The sequence below is a fragment of the Macaca fascicularis genome, chromosome 1, assembly GCF_037993035.2.
Source record: "Macaca fascicularis isolate 582-1 chromosome 1, T2T-MFA8v1.1".
Classification (NCBI taxonomy): Eukaryota; Metazoa; Chordata; class Mammalia; order Primates; family Cercopithecidae; genus Macaca; species Macaca fascicularis.
The window spans coordinates 24605807-24620295 of NC_088375.1; the positions used below are offsets into that span (position 1 = coordinate 24605807).

A 14489-nucleotide genomic window follows, 5' to 3' on the forward strand; every position below is an offset into this window, starting at 1 on the left:
TGGCTCTCACACCAAGTCCCAGATCTTCTGGAGGGGTTTCAAGGCCCTCCCCAATCTGGCTCCATCATATCCTTCTACCTTCTTCCAGTCAATTTGACAAACTGGACACTGTCACATACTCACACTGTGTTCTCCCAGCTCTGGGATTTCATCACGCTGACCTTCCCACTTCGGGTGCTCAGTATCCCCTGAATGTGCTTTCCTAAATCCTATTCATTCCTCTATGCCCAGCTCAAATTTCACCTCCTCCCTGAAGATTCTGTAACCAGTCCAGCTCTTTCTTCTTTGAACTGATGGTCTTTAGCATACTCTTTAGCATCTGATTGTCCTAATAAAGGTCCATTCTCTCCTTGACCAGGCCATGCTGCTTGTCAGAGAAACCATGTCCTACACTTCTTGCAGGCCCTCACAGTACTAGTGGACTCCTGTAGGTAGGGATGAAACAACTATTTGCTAACTGAATAATCAACATTCAAGGGATACCTTGTCTCTTTTCTTATAGTTTTAGTAATTGAGGAGCCTAGGGAGAAGGCAGGGGTCAGCAACGTCCTGTAGCCCTTGGAAAGCATGACATGTACCCCAAAAGATATCTGACATAGCTGGAAGGATCCCATTTCTGGAGTGGAGAAAACTATTTTCCAAAGACACATCACTGAACTGACTGTTCTTAACAACAAGGAACCACTATGGGGGCCCGAGAACAAGCATGGGGCAGGGCAGTCTGGAACTACATTTACCACTGTGGCTTCCTCCAGTGGAGTCACTTGGTGCCAAGGGAGGTGGATGCGGCTTGTCCATCAGCATGCCAGATGAGGGGGCTCCTCCCAAAGGGACAGAGGGGATGGAGTAAGGGCCAGGGACACCGGAGACAGAGGGAGGGTACCCGGCCTTTGCTGCTTTCCCTGCTTCATACACTGTGGAGGGAGATCAAGAGCAAGAGAGATTATGTTGTCCCACCCTCCACAACCCTCACACCAAAAATCCCTGAGGATGCACTTCAGGGAGCTCCTGTATGTGTGTATGTGCATGTGTGAGTGTTTGTTCTCCTAGAACTGAACTGATTAATCAGAATCACTGTCCCCCACTCCCTTGGACTCCTCCAGCTCCACCAAACAGCAACGACATAAGGAATTACTGTGTTTAGTACCTGGCAAGTAAGTAATTAAGTGGTTCTGGGAGCTGTCACAGCAGCATCCCCAGTGACGGCAGCAGCCCACTCTTCCCCACACTGTCTGGAGGCTGCCTCGGCCCCTCTGGAGGCAGCCTAGCACACGGACTGCCCAGGGCTGCTTCAAGGAGGATCCTGAACTTTGTCTTGAGAAGGAAAGCAAGTAATGGGCTTGCACATGGTCCCTGCTCTGTGATTTCAAAAGCAGAGCAAATAACTTGATTCTTCCTAGAAACTGCTTTATTTCTGAAGATACTAAAGATACCTCGTGTACCTCTCTTTCAAGACATGTTTGGTTTATGGAGGGGTACCAAACTTAATGTCTATATGGTCTTGGCCAGTAAGGTAAAAACTGTGACTCCTCAAATGAGAACTAGGCCCTATTGTAGCCCATGTCATCATGGGAGTACATAAAATAAATCTGTGGCAGGGTGGGTGCCCAAAGGCCACAGTTTGCACACTCTTCTTATATAAAAAGGAGGTTCTCTGCATGGGAAAGGAATGACCAGAGAAGGTTTCCTCTAGTTTGAATGCCTCAGGGAGAGGGAACAGCTTTACCCCACAACCGCACCACGCCAAACCTGTCCTTCCATTTTATCAATAGTGTCCATGAGAATTCCAAATGCATGGAGTGATAGGTATGGATAAGAATTGTGGACAGGTGTACGTAGGTGAACAGGCAAATGAGAATGGTCATCCCTGAGGCCAGGGGCATCCAGCGGAGAAGAGTCTGGAATGACCAGTCTTGGGGGTGGCAGGACAGGAGGTGGAGGAAGAACCCAGCGCACATAGCTGTCAGACACAGGTAGACATTTCTCTCGATTGCTCTGTCTCCCCACCGGTCACTGTACTCACAGGCTTGAGGGCAGCAGCAGGACTCTGGGCAGCATGGACAGCGGACATAGCAGCAGCAGCTGTGAGGGCAGCACTGGCACCAGCAGATCCCCACCAGGACGAAGAAGAGGAAGACGCCCAGGAGCACCAGGCCAACAAACACCCACTCTGGAAGGATGCACAAAGAAATCCACACTCGAGGCAGCCCACCTCCAGGGCAGGTGCACTCTGATTGGCATCTCCCAGTGAAAGGGGGAGAGGAGGGGGGACCTAGGGAAGAAAGCATCTCTTAACAGGAGACAGAGACCCAACACTCAAGAGGAACTCTGAGAGTGAGAAGTGCAGACCCTCAGTCCAGGGGAATGGAGAAGAGGGAAGAAGGTTTTCTACGTTACACTGGGCACATGTAATAACCGGCACAAAACAATGTGGGGATTTCAGAGTCCTATACTGGGGAAAGGATTTACACTACTGACTGTAGCATCAGAACCAGGATGGGACCAGAGCTGAAAGAATCCTGGCTGGGGGGAGGGAGAACCTTGTCTGTTGGGCTATGAAGTGGTGGGTTCTGTGAATACTTATTTATTTTTTTTTTTTTGTCAAGTTAATCCTCTCTATAAAAGTCTAAGTCCTGAGGAAACGGTCTCTATGTCTAGGGGTCTAGATGTAGTTTATATTTAGGTGGTTCCAGGCCCCTTATGTAATGTATTCACCTGCTTTCCCTGCTGATTGCCCCTAGAACACCTTTCCTGTACTCAGCACCAGTGCTGAGATCCAAACCTTTTGCTTATACCAAGACAATAGTCCATGGCTAGAGAAAACTACAGACATGGCCTCCATAGAGAAGACACTGTCCCCATGAACAGATAATGAGTTTGGTTTGATCACACTCAAGCTGTCCATACTAGGCAGCCAACCTAGCCAAGGGCTCAAGTGGCTCTGAGCTTGGATAAATGGCAAGGCTGACATGTATATCTGGGTATGTTTGTTAACTCTGCCTCTTTCACAGCTCTGCCAGAAGCTGAATGTGAATTCCATTTCATTTGCCCATCCAAAAGATTAAAAGAAAGGAAACAAATTGCAAGTGGCTTAGATAAAAATGACTATGGCCCTCAGATGACTTGTCTCAGCATCATACTTTAGAGACTTGGCTACAGGACCCAACTTCCCCCTGCAGACCTGGACAGACTGGGGAGAGCCATGCTTTCCTTTAAAACCAAAAAGACTAAAGAAATTCATTTTGGTTAAAAGCCATCTATCCCAAATCCCTTTGCAAATGAACCTCAAGCACACATTGTTTTTCTTAGATTTTGATTACTAAATATTCCTTCAATTAAATGGACATTCAGCTGGGAGCTTGAGAATATGATGTTTTTATTAAATAATGGGTTGTATAATAATGGTTAACAAAATGACTTTGTTTAGAGGAAACAAACAACATGTTTCCTGAATGTCCCTCCTCACTAATCTTTCTGAAATACATTCTTAATTTGAATGGGAAGGCCTTGTGCCTGGCTGGAGTGGCCTGGAGAGCATTCATGCCAAGGACAATCGATAGCAGAAGATTTGGCCTAAGCCTTAGTTAACAACACAATAATGTAATGTAGCCTGAGATAGATATGAGCTCTTAGGTTTAGATGAGCTGTATGAAGTGGTGGCTACAACTTGGGTCAAGCAGTCAAGGATAAGATTGGAAAGTTATATGTGAGAAACAAAAGAATATTATCTGTGAAAGGATTCTTGGAATCAAAGGGAGGGAAATTTAGTCCTATATGGCCAGCTAGGAAAAACACAGTAACCCTTTCTTGAGACTGGGAGATGTAACAGCCTGGGAGATGTAACAGCTAGTTTCAAGCACTGCAATGTAACATTGTTTTTGTGATGAACAAATGCTTACAAATGGAGGGAATTCTGGATAAAGGGATTACAAAGAGGCATACATTTGTGTCCTTGGGAGCAACATCAGTAAAAAGAATGTCTGTGTTTGGGTTGGTCACCTAATGGAAAGGGACTAGAATTCATAGAAGAATAATTCATGAAGCTCAATGGTGAAGACTCTGGATGTTTTTAAAAATTTGAATTAAGCTAAAAACCAATACCCAGGGATATTCTGTATCTCTGTTGCTCTTAAAACTCTGGCAGAAACCCTCCAAGACAAGACTAAATCATCCCTTTTCCTACTGTTTGAGTTTAGATATGTTCTTCCCCACAGTTCATTCTTGCTCCTCTCTGTGCCTCCCTCAACTGCAGACCATAAAGGTGCACCAAACTGATGTTGGCTTGTCTAGGATGGTGGATTCAACTGAAGGTACATAAAAAGACAGAGATGCATATTTGTCCCAGATGTCCTTCACATATGGTCTGTGGACCTGTAGGGACTCAAAGGGACTAGTAAGTCCCTGAAATTGTGTACAAAGTGATGTAGGTCTGCAAATGTGTATTTTTCAAGGGAGGAGGGGTACATAGCTTTCCTAAGGTTTGAAAAAAAGTTTGATGATGTTATAAAAGGCAATTCAGAGTAACATGGTTGTACAATAATGAATCAGTAAACATATAACTTAGGAAATAAGGAAGGCAGATAAATACTGATTCTATTAAAAATACTTTTACGTATATGGGTACAGCTGAAATACTGAAATGGGCATGGAGATTGCCAAAGAGCCTGCATGCCTGACACTGAAGGACTGGGTTGCCATCTCAGCCTATTTTTAATTATCATTATTCTTTTAAGGCCTAGTAACAGAAGAAATGCAATTTAAAAGTCCTTCCAGTGGGTTTAGTTAATCCTGGAAAAGATCAGAGACATACAAACAAATGTGGAAATAAATTAAAGAAGCAATTAGCGACTAATGCAGAAGCAAAACAGATGGAGTAACAGCAAATCAAGCAAATAAAGAGTTAAATGACTGAATACCTGGCATAATCTCCACAGCAAAACTGGGCAAGAGATCAGCAAGCAGCCCTGTCCTGCCTAGAAGAAGTGGAAGGAAAAGAAGAAGGAAAGTGGTTATTCCAAAGGAAAACATAGCCTAAAGCCTGGTTCCAGTTGGTACCATCCATACGTGGGGCCATGAGTGCATGCTCTTTGTGGTATGAGAAGCACATCACCAAAGCTAGGCTGAGACAAGAGAATGACTTTCTCTCTCAATCTCTGGCAGCCATCTAAGTGAACTCTGCACCTAAACTAAGCGGAAGCAGAAACAGAACTTTCTCTCCAACTATTTATAGGAGGAGGAAATCTCTGCTTGAGCAGACTGACATACACTATCTCCATTCATTTATACATCCGTCTCCATACACTTCATTGGAAAGTCAAGCCCGTCTGTATCCAAATGTTCAATCTACATTTTCATACATCCATACACAGTCCTATGTCCATATAAAAACAAAAGTACATATTTGGTTTTAACTCAGAATTATCTCACTACATGATTCTATTTGTGGCCTAAAGATATTTCAATGATTAAAATTTTCATAGGCAAGGGAAAGATAAAACTAGATCAGTTACACATTCCTCTACACTCCTTCTGGCTTCTGAAATACACTGTACATATGTGGATGGTATGGCTTTTCCATATGGCACCCACAGCTGGCATTATATGGACCCAAGTGCCTTCTGCATAATATGGCAGAGAAACTTAAAAGCTGGAGTTGGAACAGGTGCCCCTCAGGGGCTCTGGGAAGCAAAGAGCTGTGCAGGAAACAAGAGGCTGGAAGATGTAAGAGAGCAGATTAGTCCATTTTAAAACTAGACTGATTTACAGAAAGACATGATGAATGCTTTCATCATGTTCTCATATCAAGGTGAAGTCCTGTTATGAACTTCTTCCCCTGATATTATATGCTCTACCACACTGAAGCCTTGCTAATAAACTAGTAGTACTGTAAACAACTAGCAAATTTCCCTCCTTTCAGACTTGTGATGATGGTGAAATGTCACTGTAGCACCTAAACATGCAACTAAATTCTACTTCATTTAGGTACCTGACATATACCTCTAGAACAGCACCATCCAACAGAAATATAATGCAAGCAATGTGGATAATTTTAGTTTTTCTAGGCAGTACAATAAAAAGTAAAAAGAAACAAAGGAAATTAATGTGATACTATTTTTAGCTTATGTAACTATCACCAAAATATTGCCATTTCAAGAACATAGTAGACACATGTTGCTATTGGACAGCACAGCTCTGGCAATCTGTTTCATGCATATAGATATGGCTCATTTATAAAACAACTCCTTCATATTAAAGTTTGTTGAGGTGCATTAGAGAAAAGGTTACTCATGTGTGTGGTTCATATTTTAAATCTGATGTCATGGTTGGTCACTTGTCCCTTCCTCTATCAAGCCACCCACAGAAAAGAAGCTCTGACAAAGGTCAAAGAAAAAGGGGCTCCTCCAGGACACTAGAGGAGTATTCTGGAGCTGGGGCAAGATTTAGTGAGTGGAGTAGAAGAGTCTTTGCTCACTTTTTTTTGGCTCTCCTCAACTCTACAAGGCCAGTGTCGTAACATGTGTCCTAGTCTATGTGGGTGATGGTCCCATGTTTAAAAAAATAATGGGGACCAGAGTATATTCCAAGGTAAGGAAGTACCAGATGGGTGACTTAGGCCAACTCTGCTTTTGGCTTTGGCAAATACAGCTTCCTTTTTTCTGTCCTCCATCTCATGCAGCTGACATGGTAAGATGGCTCTGCTGCTTGCAAGGTCTCTTGGAAGGACAAGTAGGAGTCAAGTGGGACATTGGAAAAAGGTGTCTTCTCAGGCTAGTCTTTGACCTAAGCCTTCATAAAAGACTAAGAGGTGCCCCTAAGGCTTATGCAGTTCCCTAGCGTAGGAAACTAGTACAGATTTGGGGCCAAAGTTTGAGAAAGTGATTAAGAGACAGCATGCATTGGTCTCCTCTGAGTGTTATCTATAAAAATATCTCTTGGAAACTCAACAAGGTAATAAACAGCTAGCCAAAGATTTGGGAATTTGGACTCCTGGAGATTTCTTAAAGACCAGGCAACAATCAATGATCAAGAAGTCAATATATACTGATTTTTAAAAATCCAGTTATCAGATATGTACTTAATGGTGGATTTTTATTGTGTTTTTTTCAATCTGCATAATTAGCACTTGTAAATATGTATCTTGGTGTATCTTGTAAAATCAGAAACTTTGTTAGTGTTTACTCTCCACTTCTCCAGACTACCAATGTTTTAAACATCTCTGGATATGCTATGGTCCAAATCATTACTTAAATTCATGATAGAAATGTCATTGATGATATAAGCTACCAATTTGTGGGCTCTCATAGCAAACTGACTGTGATAATTAACTATAAAAATTCATACATTCAAGGAGGATGTGGTGCTCATACATATTATATAAAGCATGTTATATTGGAAAAAGCAGTGGACTGGGAGTCAGAGTATTTAGGGCAACTTTATCATTACCTCACTTGGTGATTACTCCAGGCAAATTACTTTCCCTTTTAGGGTCTCAGTTTTTTCATTAGTAAAATGAAGGGGTTGAATAGAGTAGTTTATAAACAGAAAGACCATCTATCTTAGTTTGTCTAGGACAGTTGTAGATTATGCCTATGGTCCAGGTGTAATTTTTAATAGTACCCCTTTTTACTCTCAAAGCATTCTAGTTTGGACAATTAATTATATGGTCATTCTACTTATATAACTTTTAGTTCCCAAATCTGATACTCGGTGATTGGAGTTAAAAACTCAAATGTCTATGGGGACCAGCAGGTAATACAAATGAGTACAGCTGGCCAGATGTAATACAACAGGGAGTAGCTAGAGATGTTATTAGGAGGCTGCTACTAGTCACCCCTAGCCACTTGTGCCCCCATAGAAATGTGTCTTCAGTGTTTCAGATCATCCTGTTTTTCAATATTTTCCAGGCCCCAGATTTTATGTGATATATCTTGATTTTCAAATGTTGGCAACCAATTATTTTTAAAACACTGGGTGAGCCATACACAATATGTCTGCAGGCTGTATAGAGCCCAGAAATCATGAGTTTGCAACCTCTGAAGGGTATACACACACAGATAAATTTATGGGATGGTAAAACACAAAGCTGCATTTCCCCACAGGCTGTGTAGGTTACCTTGAGGGTGTTCTAACATTATTTCCACACACAGAATGATAGTAAATACAAGATCTAGTCACCTATGTTCAAATTAAAATTGGAAACAATAGTATTACGCACCAAATTGCTAGCCTTTCTCACTTCTAGGGAGCTAGAATGGACATCATGGAAGAACAATGAAGGAACCTGCATTATTTTTTACTTTAGACTTTTTTACTTTTATTATTGAAAAAATTAAAATAAGGAAAGGGTGTATCAGACATATGGACAGGTGATTCACAAAGCTTGTCACTCCAACAGGAAGACATACATCAAGCTTCTCATTCTCCCTGAAGCAACAGTCAATAGCTGATGCTTCAGAAGGTGAAGGCTTCCCATAATGCACCTGTGTAGTGTTAGCCGCAGGGTAGTGTAGGTGATATGTGCAGTAAAGTGGGCGAAATTAAATATCTTCAGAATTCAAAACATAGTAGGAATTTTGGGAGAACAGACAATACCAATATATCATGTCAACAGCAGAGACGGTGCAAAGCTCTATAGTTTTACACCATTACTTATATTTTATTGGAGCTAAAGGCATTTTTAAAAGTGGATTTATGCTGGAATCTTATATTTCTGAAAATATTCCACTTCCAGTTTCTTCCCTAACAGTTCTTAAAAAATGCTATTGCTAGTTAGAAATGCTTTATCTTTTCTTCTGTCATAATCAATGAAGGCCTGATCTTAGAGAGTCTAAACAATTGCAGTAAATACATCCCAGATTTCAGCAGCACTTTACCAACACTTGTGAATCACTATCATTCTTCCAGGATTCAGTTTGAGAGTGGCAATTACAAGTCACTTTAATGTCTGAGGAAAGGATGGAAAGCAAGCCCTGCAAATAGAAGGCCACATTTACTCTTTTCAAACCACAGCTCAAACTATCAGTGGAAAATACAGTTTTTATGTAAGCACTCCAACAGTTTTCCCCAAACCTTGCAGAATCCATTACTTTTAAGAAATTTCCACATGAATAGACCAAACGAATCAGGCATACTAATACTTTGTACATGCACACACACACAAGTGCCAGTTTCATATCATACTGTCACAAACTCTAGAGCTAAACACATTCACACGCTTTGGATTAAATGATCAGGATAGAAACATGCATTGTGAATAAAATAACTTACCTATCTTACCTATAAAATTCCCCATTTCAGTTGTTTTCTGCCACTGCCACTGCTGAAGTTATCCTCAACTGAACTCTTTGTACACATTCCTGCAAACCAGCTCACGGTTGGAATGTCCCTCATTTATTCATTCATCATTCATTCATTCATTCAACAAAGAAATTTATATTTAGCTAGATGGAGACACAGGGGACAAGATGTGTTCCCTTGAGACACTTGAGAGGCTCACAGTCTAGCCCAGACAGAACTCAGCTTTAGTTATCTGCTTCTGTGCTGCAAGACCTATTAAATCTTCCCACCAAATTAATTTTCATCAGCCTTCTTTGCATTTTTGACATCAGGTTCTGTCTGGTCACGGGACCTTTCCCTAGAGACCTAGTCCTTGCCTGGTTTCCCACTTCTACTCCGAACATTATCTTTGCACATTTCACAACAAATCATGTCCTAGTGGCATTTCCCCAAGTTTTTTTTACACCTTTTTCTTGGTAGGTTAGCCCCCTCAAAGCAAACTTTACTTACTTTCTTTGCTCAGACAAGCATTTGAACTGCTTTGTTCAATTCCTTACCACATAGAGTCCACAAGACTTGAGATCTGTTCTGACAGGGCCCTGTAACAATGCCGCGCTAAGAAGGTGCTTCCTCATCCATGCTCCCTAGGACCACTGCACATGCCTGCACAAAAGCACTTACCTCGTGGCTGCAGTGTGCCTTTACTTCTACATGTGCCTCCCCTAGCAAGATGGAAACCCCTCCAGAGCAGGGACTATGCTCTATGCTTGGCATCTCCAGAAGCCTAGCGTGAGGAGGCACCTCACCCACCCATCAGGAACTTGAAGTGTTTCCAGTAGCAAATCCCCTTGTTCAGTAAGCAGGGTTTCTAGCTGGACTTCTGATTTGCTGCTCATTATAGTGACTTTATCAACCTCGGGTGGAAGTAGGCTTTTAATGAAAATATGAAAGAACTATTCATTTCTTCATGCAGCATTATTCTATATACTGCAGAATGTTTAGCACTTCTGAACTCAGGGAAGAATGCCAGGAGCATTCTCCAGTCACTGGAATATCCCCAAATGCCATCTTGCTATCTAAGGAGACAGAAGCACCACCCTACCCCACACCAAGGAGCTGAGAATCACCAGCCTAGTGTATTTTTGAGGAAGTCATTACAGAGATATAATACACATAAAAATTTCAGCCAAAAAGACTGTTTTGGTCTCTACTTTTAAAACTTAAATCCAAGGTCTAATCATTTCTAAGCCTCCAAAGTTGCAATGGAAGGTACAGAAGTTCAGGATTTAGGACAAACTTGTTTTCAGAACCTGCTTACTCAATCACTTGATAACACATTGTTTAATGCATTGGAACTTAGGGAAAGGAAGTATAACATTTCCTTTATCTTTATGACACCACTGCTGATAGCAGAGTTATCTCCATTTCTTTAAACTTACTAAGCTGGAGTCCTCCTAGGGTTTGTCAATACACTATACAGATGAACTTTCTGTTCAGGACAGTGAGGAATGCCTTTCTTCCCCAGCTCCGTGTGGTTCCCCTCTTCTCCCTATGTTTAATGCACATCTCAGCTTCATCCCACTTTCAAGCTTTCCTCAGATGCCCTAGATCCATTTTCAGGGATGTACTGTATCCACCCCCTGTTCTGTCAGCTCCTAACCCTCCAAAATGTTTCACTCCTATGTCTTTGAGGAGAACAGATGCCTTTCTCTGGCCCTTTTAAGTGTAAAGATGTTTCTATGGCTATGCTTTTAAGTGTTAAGTTGTTTCTATGGCTATTTGGAATCCCAAATAGATTGGAAATTTCCCAAGGGCACAACCACATCCCGGTTTTTATTCTATATTCCCATGGCAACCATGCATTTAATAAATATAGTTTATGACTATCTATCACAAATGTGGATATAGCCTCCCTTTCTTTTATATATATTTATAAACTATGTTCTTAAGCATTTCATATGTTTACTTTTTCTGTGTCCTTTAAATTTTAGTTCACTTTATAGTCTTAAAGGAGAATAATTCTGAAACGGAATTCTATCCATAAAATAACTAGTATTGGACCATCTACAATTAACTGTTAATAAATGCTTTGGGGTTTGTTTTTTGTTTTTGGCAGGTAGTCACAAGCTTAGCCTAAGGAGCTGACTTCTATTCCCACAGAATCCTAGAATCAGATTTTATGACCAGAAAGGATCTTAGAGGTCATCTAGTCCATATTCTACCCTATGTTTCAGGGACCTGAGGCTCTGAAAGGTTAAGAATCTTAGCCCAAGTCACACAATTCACTAATGATCAAGCCAGGAAAACACCCAGGTGTACTCACCCCAATTCCAGTGCTTTTCCCAATATCTCACCACCCCAAAACATTCACTTATCCTTCATTTAGAAATGTGCACCAACTGCTTTCCAGTCTCCTAATATTTATAGTGAATGACCCCAAAATTTGTTCATGTTTTTGGCATTACTGCTCTACTTATGTAATTAAAGTATAATTTTTGGATGTAGGAAATGTTGGAGATAACTGAAATTCTCAGCACCTTTTAAAGTTGCAACCGGAAAAAATGATCACTGAACACATCATAACACAATATGAGCTAATTAAAAGGCATTCACCATGCTGCTACAAATAAACAACAAAAATGATTGCAAAGTAATCTGACTTCACAAAGTGCTATAGTGATTCAACCTCCACCCCCAGAGAGCGACTAAATACAAAATATTATCAGAAATATAACGTGGTCGACTTGGCCTGAGGTGAAATGCAGAAGACTGCTAGATTGACTTTAAAATGCCGTGGAGGAGTGTGGGATGTCATGGAAGGGGGAAAGTGAGTTTCTTGGAGCCCAGCGTAGTGTCTTGAAGTCATTGTGCTCCATCCATCAGATTACCACAGATAAAAAGATAGCAAGAATGGCCACTTTCTTTAACCAAAAAAGGCCCTGGCGGTCTCAGGCAGACACAGAGGGGCACACACTTGGTATGTCTCAAACTGTCAGAGTTCCTGCCCTTTCCTCCGTGGCCAGCTCCCTTAGTGTGAAGGGGTTGGCTGTGGGGCCTTTCCCAGATCCTCTCATGGGAAGCCAATTCAGCAAAGTCGGAGGCACACCCCCGTGTGAACGCAAACCTGCACGCCTGAATAGCGGCAGCTGGCTTTGGAGAAAAATGGGACGACTGTCTCCTGCCCGGCTTTCAAGAGCTGCCATTCTTTCTTTCCAGGGGCTGAGCCGATTTCTCGGTGCCACCCACTCTCGCGCCTGCCCCCCGCCCCCGTTTCCTCCCCGGCTCGGGCCCGCGCGAGTCCACCCGACTACAATGCAGCTGACCCAGCTGCTCCAGCTCCTGCTCGGGGTAACCACGGCAACCGCGGGCCGCCAGGAATGCGCGCTAATTGAAGGCCGAGTTTCCTCCCACAGTGATGAGCAACAAGTGAAGCAAAAATAGTGAGGCGGAATAAAGGCGGCGAGGAGGGGGCGGTGGGCGCGACCGGGGTGGCTGGGGGCTTAGGGAAGGGGAAATAGCGCCTGCAAGACCGCGTTTGTTCTCTTAACACAGGGCAGTGAACGGCCGCGACCGACGTCATTTACGGTTCAAAAATCTTAGGGCAAATTTTTCAGAAAACAACTATTACGTCAATCCCCCATCTCTTTGCTGGGCCCCTTTGCTCGATTCAAGTATGTAGATGAATGGAGATGTATGTGCACATACATAGGTCCCCAGGAACGAAATGCCAGCTAGCAGCAGGGTTCCGCAGGTGGAGGTGAGCCCACACTAATTTCCCCTCCAGCCCTCTGGATCTTCTGTTCTCTTCAATCTATGGGAGACCCTTCAAGGTGGTCAGCAGCTAAAGATGCGCGACCATCATATCAATTTGCCTAGACAGTTGCGGTTTATGCCTGTTGTCTTGCCAGAAATTATTAAGTCCCCCCTTTTCATTCTCAAGAGTATCCTAGTTTGGATGATAAGTTGTAAAGTCACCCTATCTAAAGTCTTCCCAAGCCCACCCAGATTCTAATCCAAGTTCAGTGTTCTTCAGACCCCTTCAGACTTCATCAAATGGCCTGGGCTGTGTGACCTAATCCTTGTATTTACAGTAGGCAGTAAACACCCTGCAATTAACTAAGGGTCATCCACTGAGAAATGGGGGCTTCCAACAGCAACCAAAAGATAGCATGCTGAGACAGAATGCTTTCAAATCCACTCGCAGGAAGATTTCCACTGGGCTGATTAGGGTCACCACTGGCAAAACACAGTACAGATGTCATTGAGAAAATGTGAATCTATTAGCAATAGAATTGCCAATTCACAGATAGCCATTAAAGCCTCTGCCCGTGGAATGGGCTAAAGGAAAGTCAGCTCTTTAGCGGGAGTCCCCAAATGTAGAATTCCCTAAAGAGGGTTCCCTCAGATTAGGGATGACATGCTGGTGATGTGGTGTGGGGAGTGGTAAGGGGTGGGAGAAGGGAGCTAACATTTACTAAGTTCTTTGTGCATTTAATCTTCATAATAGGTCTTTCATGTAAATTTTATTACCCCTCCCCATTTATTCCGCTAAGGAAACCCATGCTCATAGACATTGACTTGTCCAAGTTCATATTACTGCACTGAGTCCAGGGCTGCCTTCTCGAAGCTTCTGCTGTTCACAGTGGACTTTATCCAACATCCAGAGAGACCTTTGGTCAAGATCCTCTTCACAGCCTCAGCACTATTTCTATCTGGAGCCAGATACTTCCTTTGGGGAATGGGAGAGCTGCCCTGCACTTTGTAGAATGCTTAGCAGCCTCCCTAGTCTCCACCCACTAGATGCCACAGCATCCCATAAGTTGTGACAACCAAAAACTGTCTCCAAACATTGTCAAACATCTCCTGGAAAGGCAAAATTGCCCCTTCTTGAGAATCAATGGCCTACATGTTTAATATCCAAATACAGCTTTAATATTTTCTTGTATTGTTCTCTAACTGCTTCAGAAATATACCTTTTATCTTCACCAGAAGACAGTAATTTTTATAAAGACAAGACACCGTCATTTCTTTATTTTGTATCCTCACTGTGCTAGGGATATAATATGCAAAAAATAATCATTTTTTAAAATCATAATTTAAATGCAAATCATAATTGAAGCAAAACTGACTCCACTCTATGGTGCCTATCAAAGAGCAAAGTTGAGATTATGGAATAGAAAGGTCTGAAGGCCAAAGGAAGCTTCTTGCAAAGA

The 14489-nt window shown here is 42.3% G+C and overlaps 1 protein-coding gene across 14 annotated transcripts in view; it reads right to left on the reverse strand.

Moving 5' to 3' along the window:
* Nucleotides 1-14489, reverse strand: part of ILDR2 (immunoglobulin like domain containing receptor 2) — a 61682-nt gene that overhangs the window by 21353 nt on the left and 25840 nt on the right. For 6 of the 14 annotated variants that reach the window (XR_012418234.1, XR_012418256.1, XR_012418215.1 and 3 more), the window contains exons 4-6: nucleotides 4917-4973; nucleotides 2024-2170; nucleotides 738-914 (exon numbers count right to left, since the gene is read on the reverse strand). The exons of 2 other annotated variants lie outside the window; for them this stretch is intronic. Coding sequence is in view for 7 of the 12 variants with exons in the window: in XM_074002926.1 (XP_073859027.1) it covers nucleotides 738-914; nucleotides 2024-2170; nucleotides 4917-4973 (381 nt within the window). In the remaining 5 variants the exon portion in view is untranslated. The remainder of the gene's footprint in view (nucleotides 1-737; nucleotides 915-2023; nucleotides 2171-4916; nucleotides 4974-14489) is intronic. 6 more of the 14 variants (XR_012418261.1, XM_074003067.1, XM_065520181.2 and 3 more) reach the window with 2 other exon arrangements.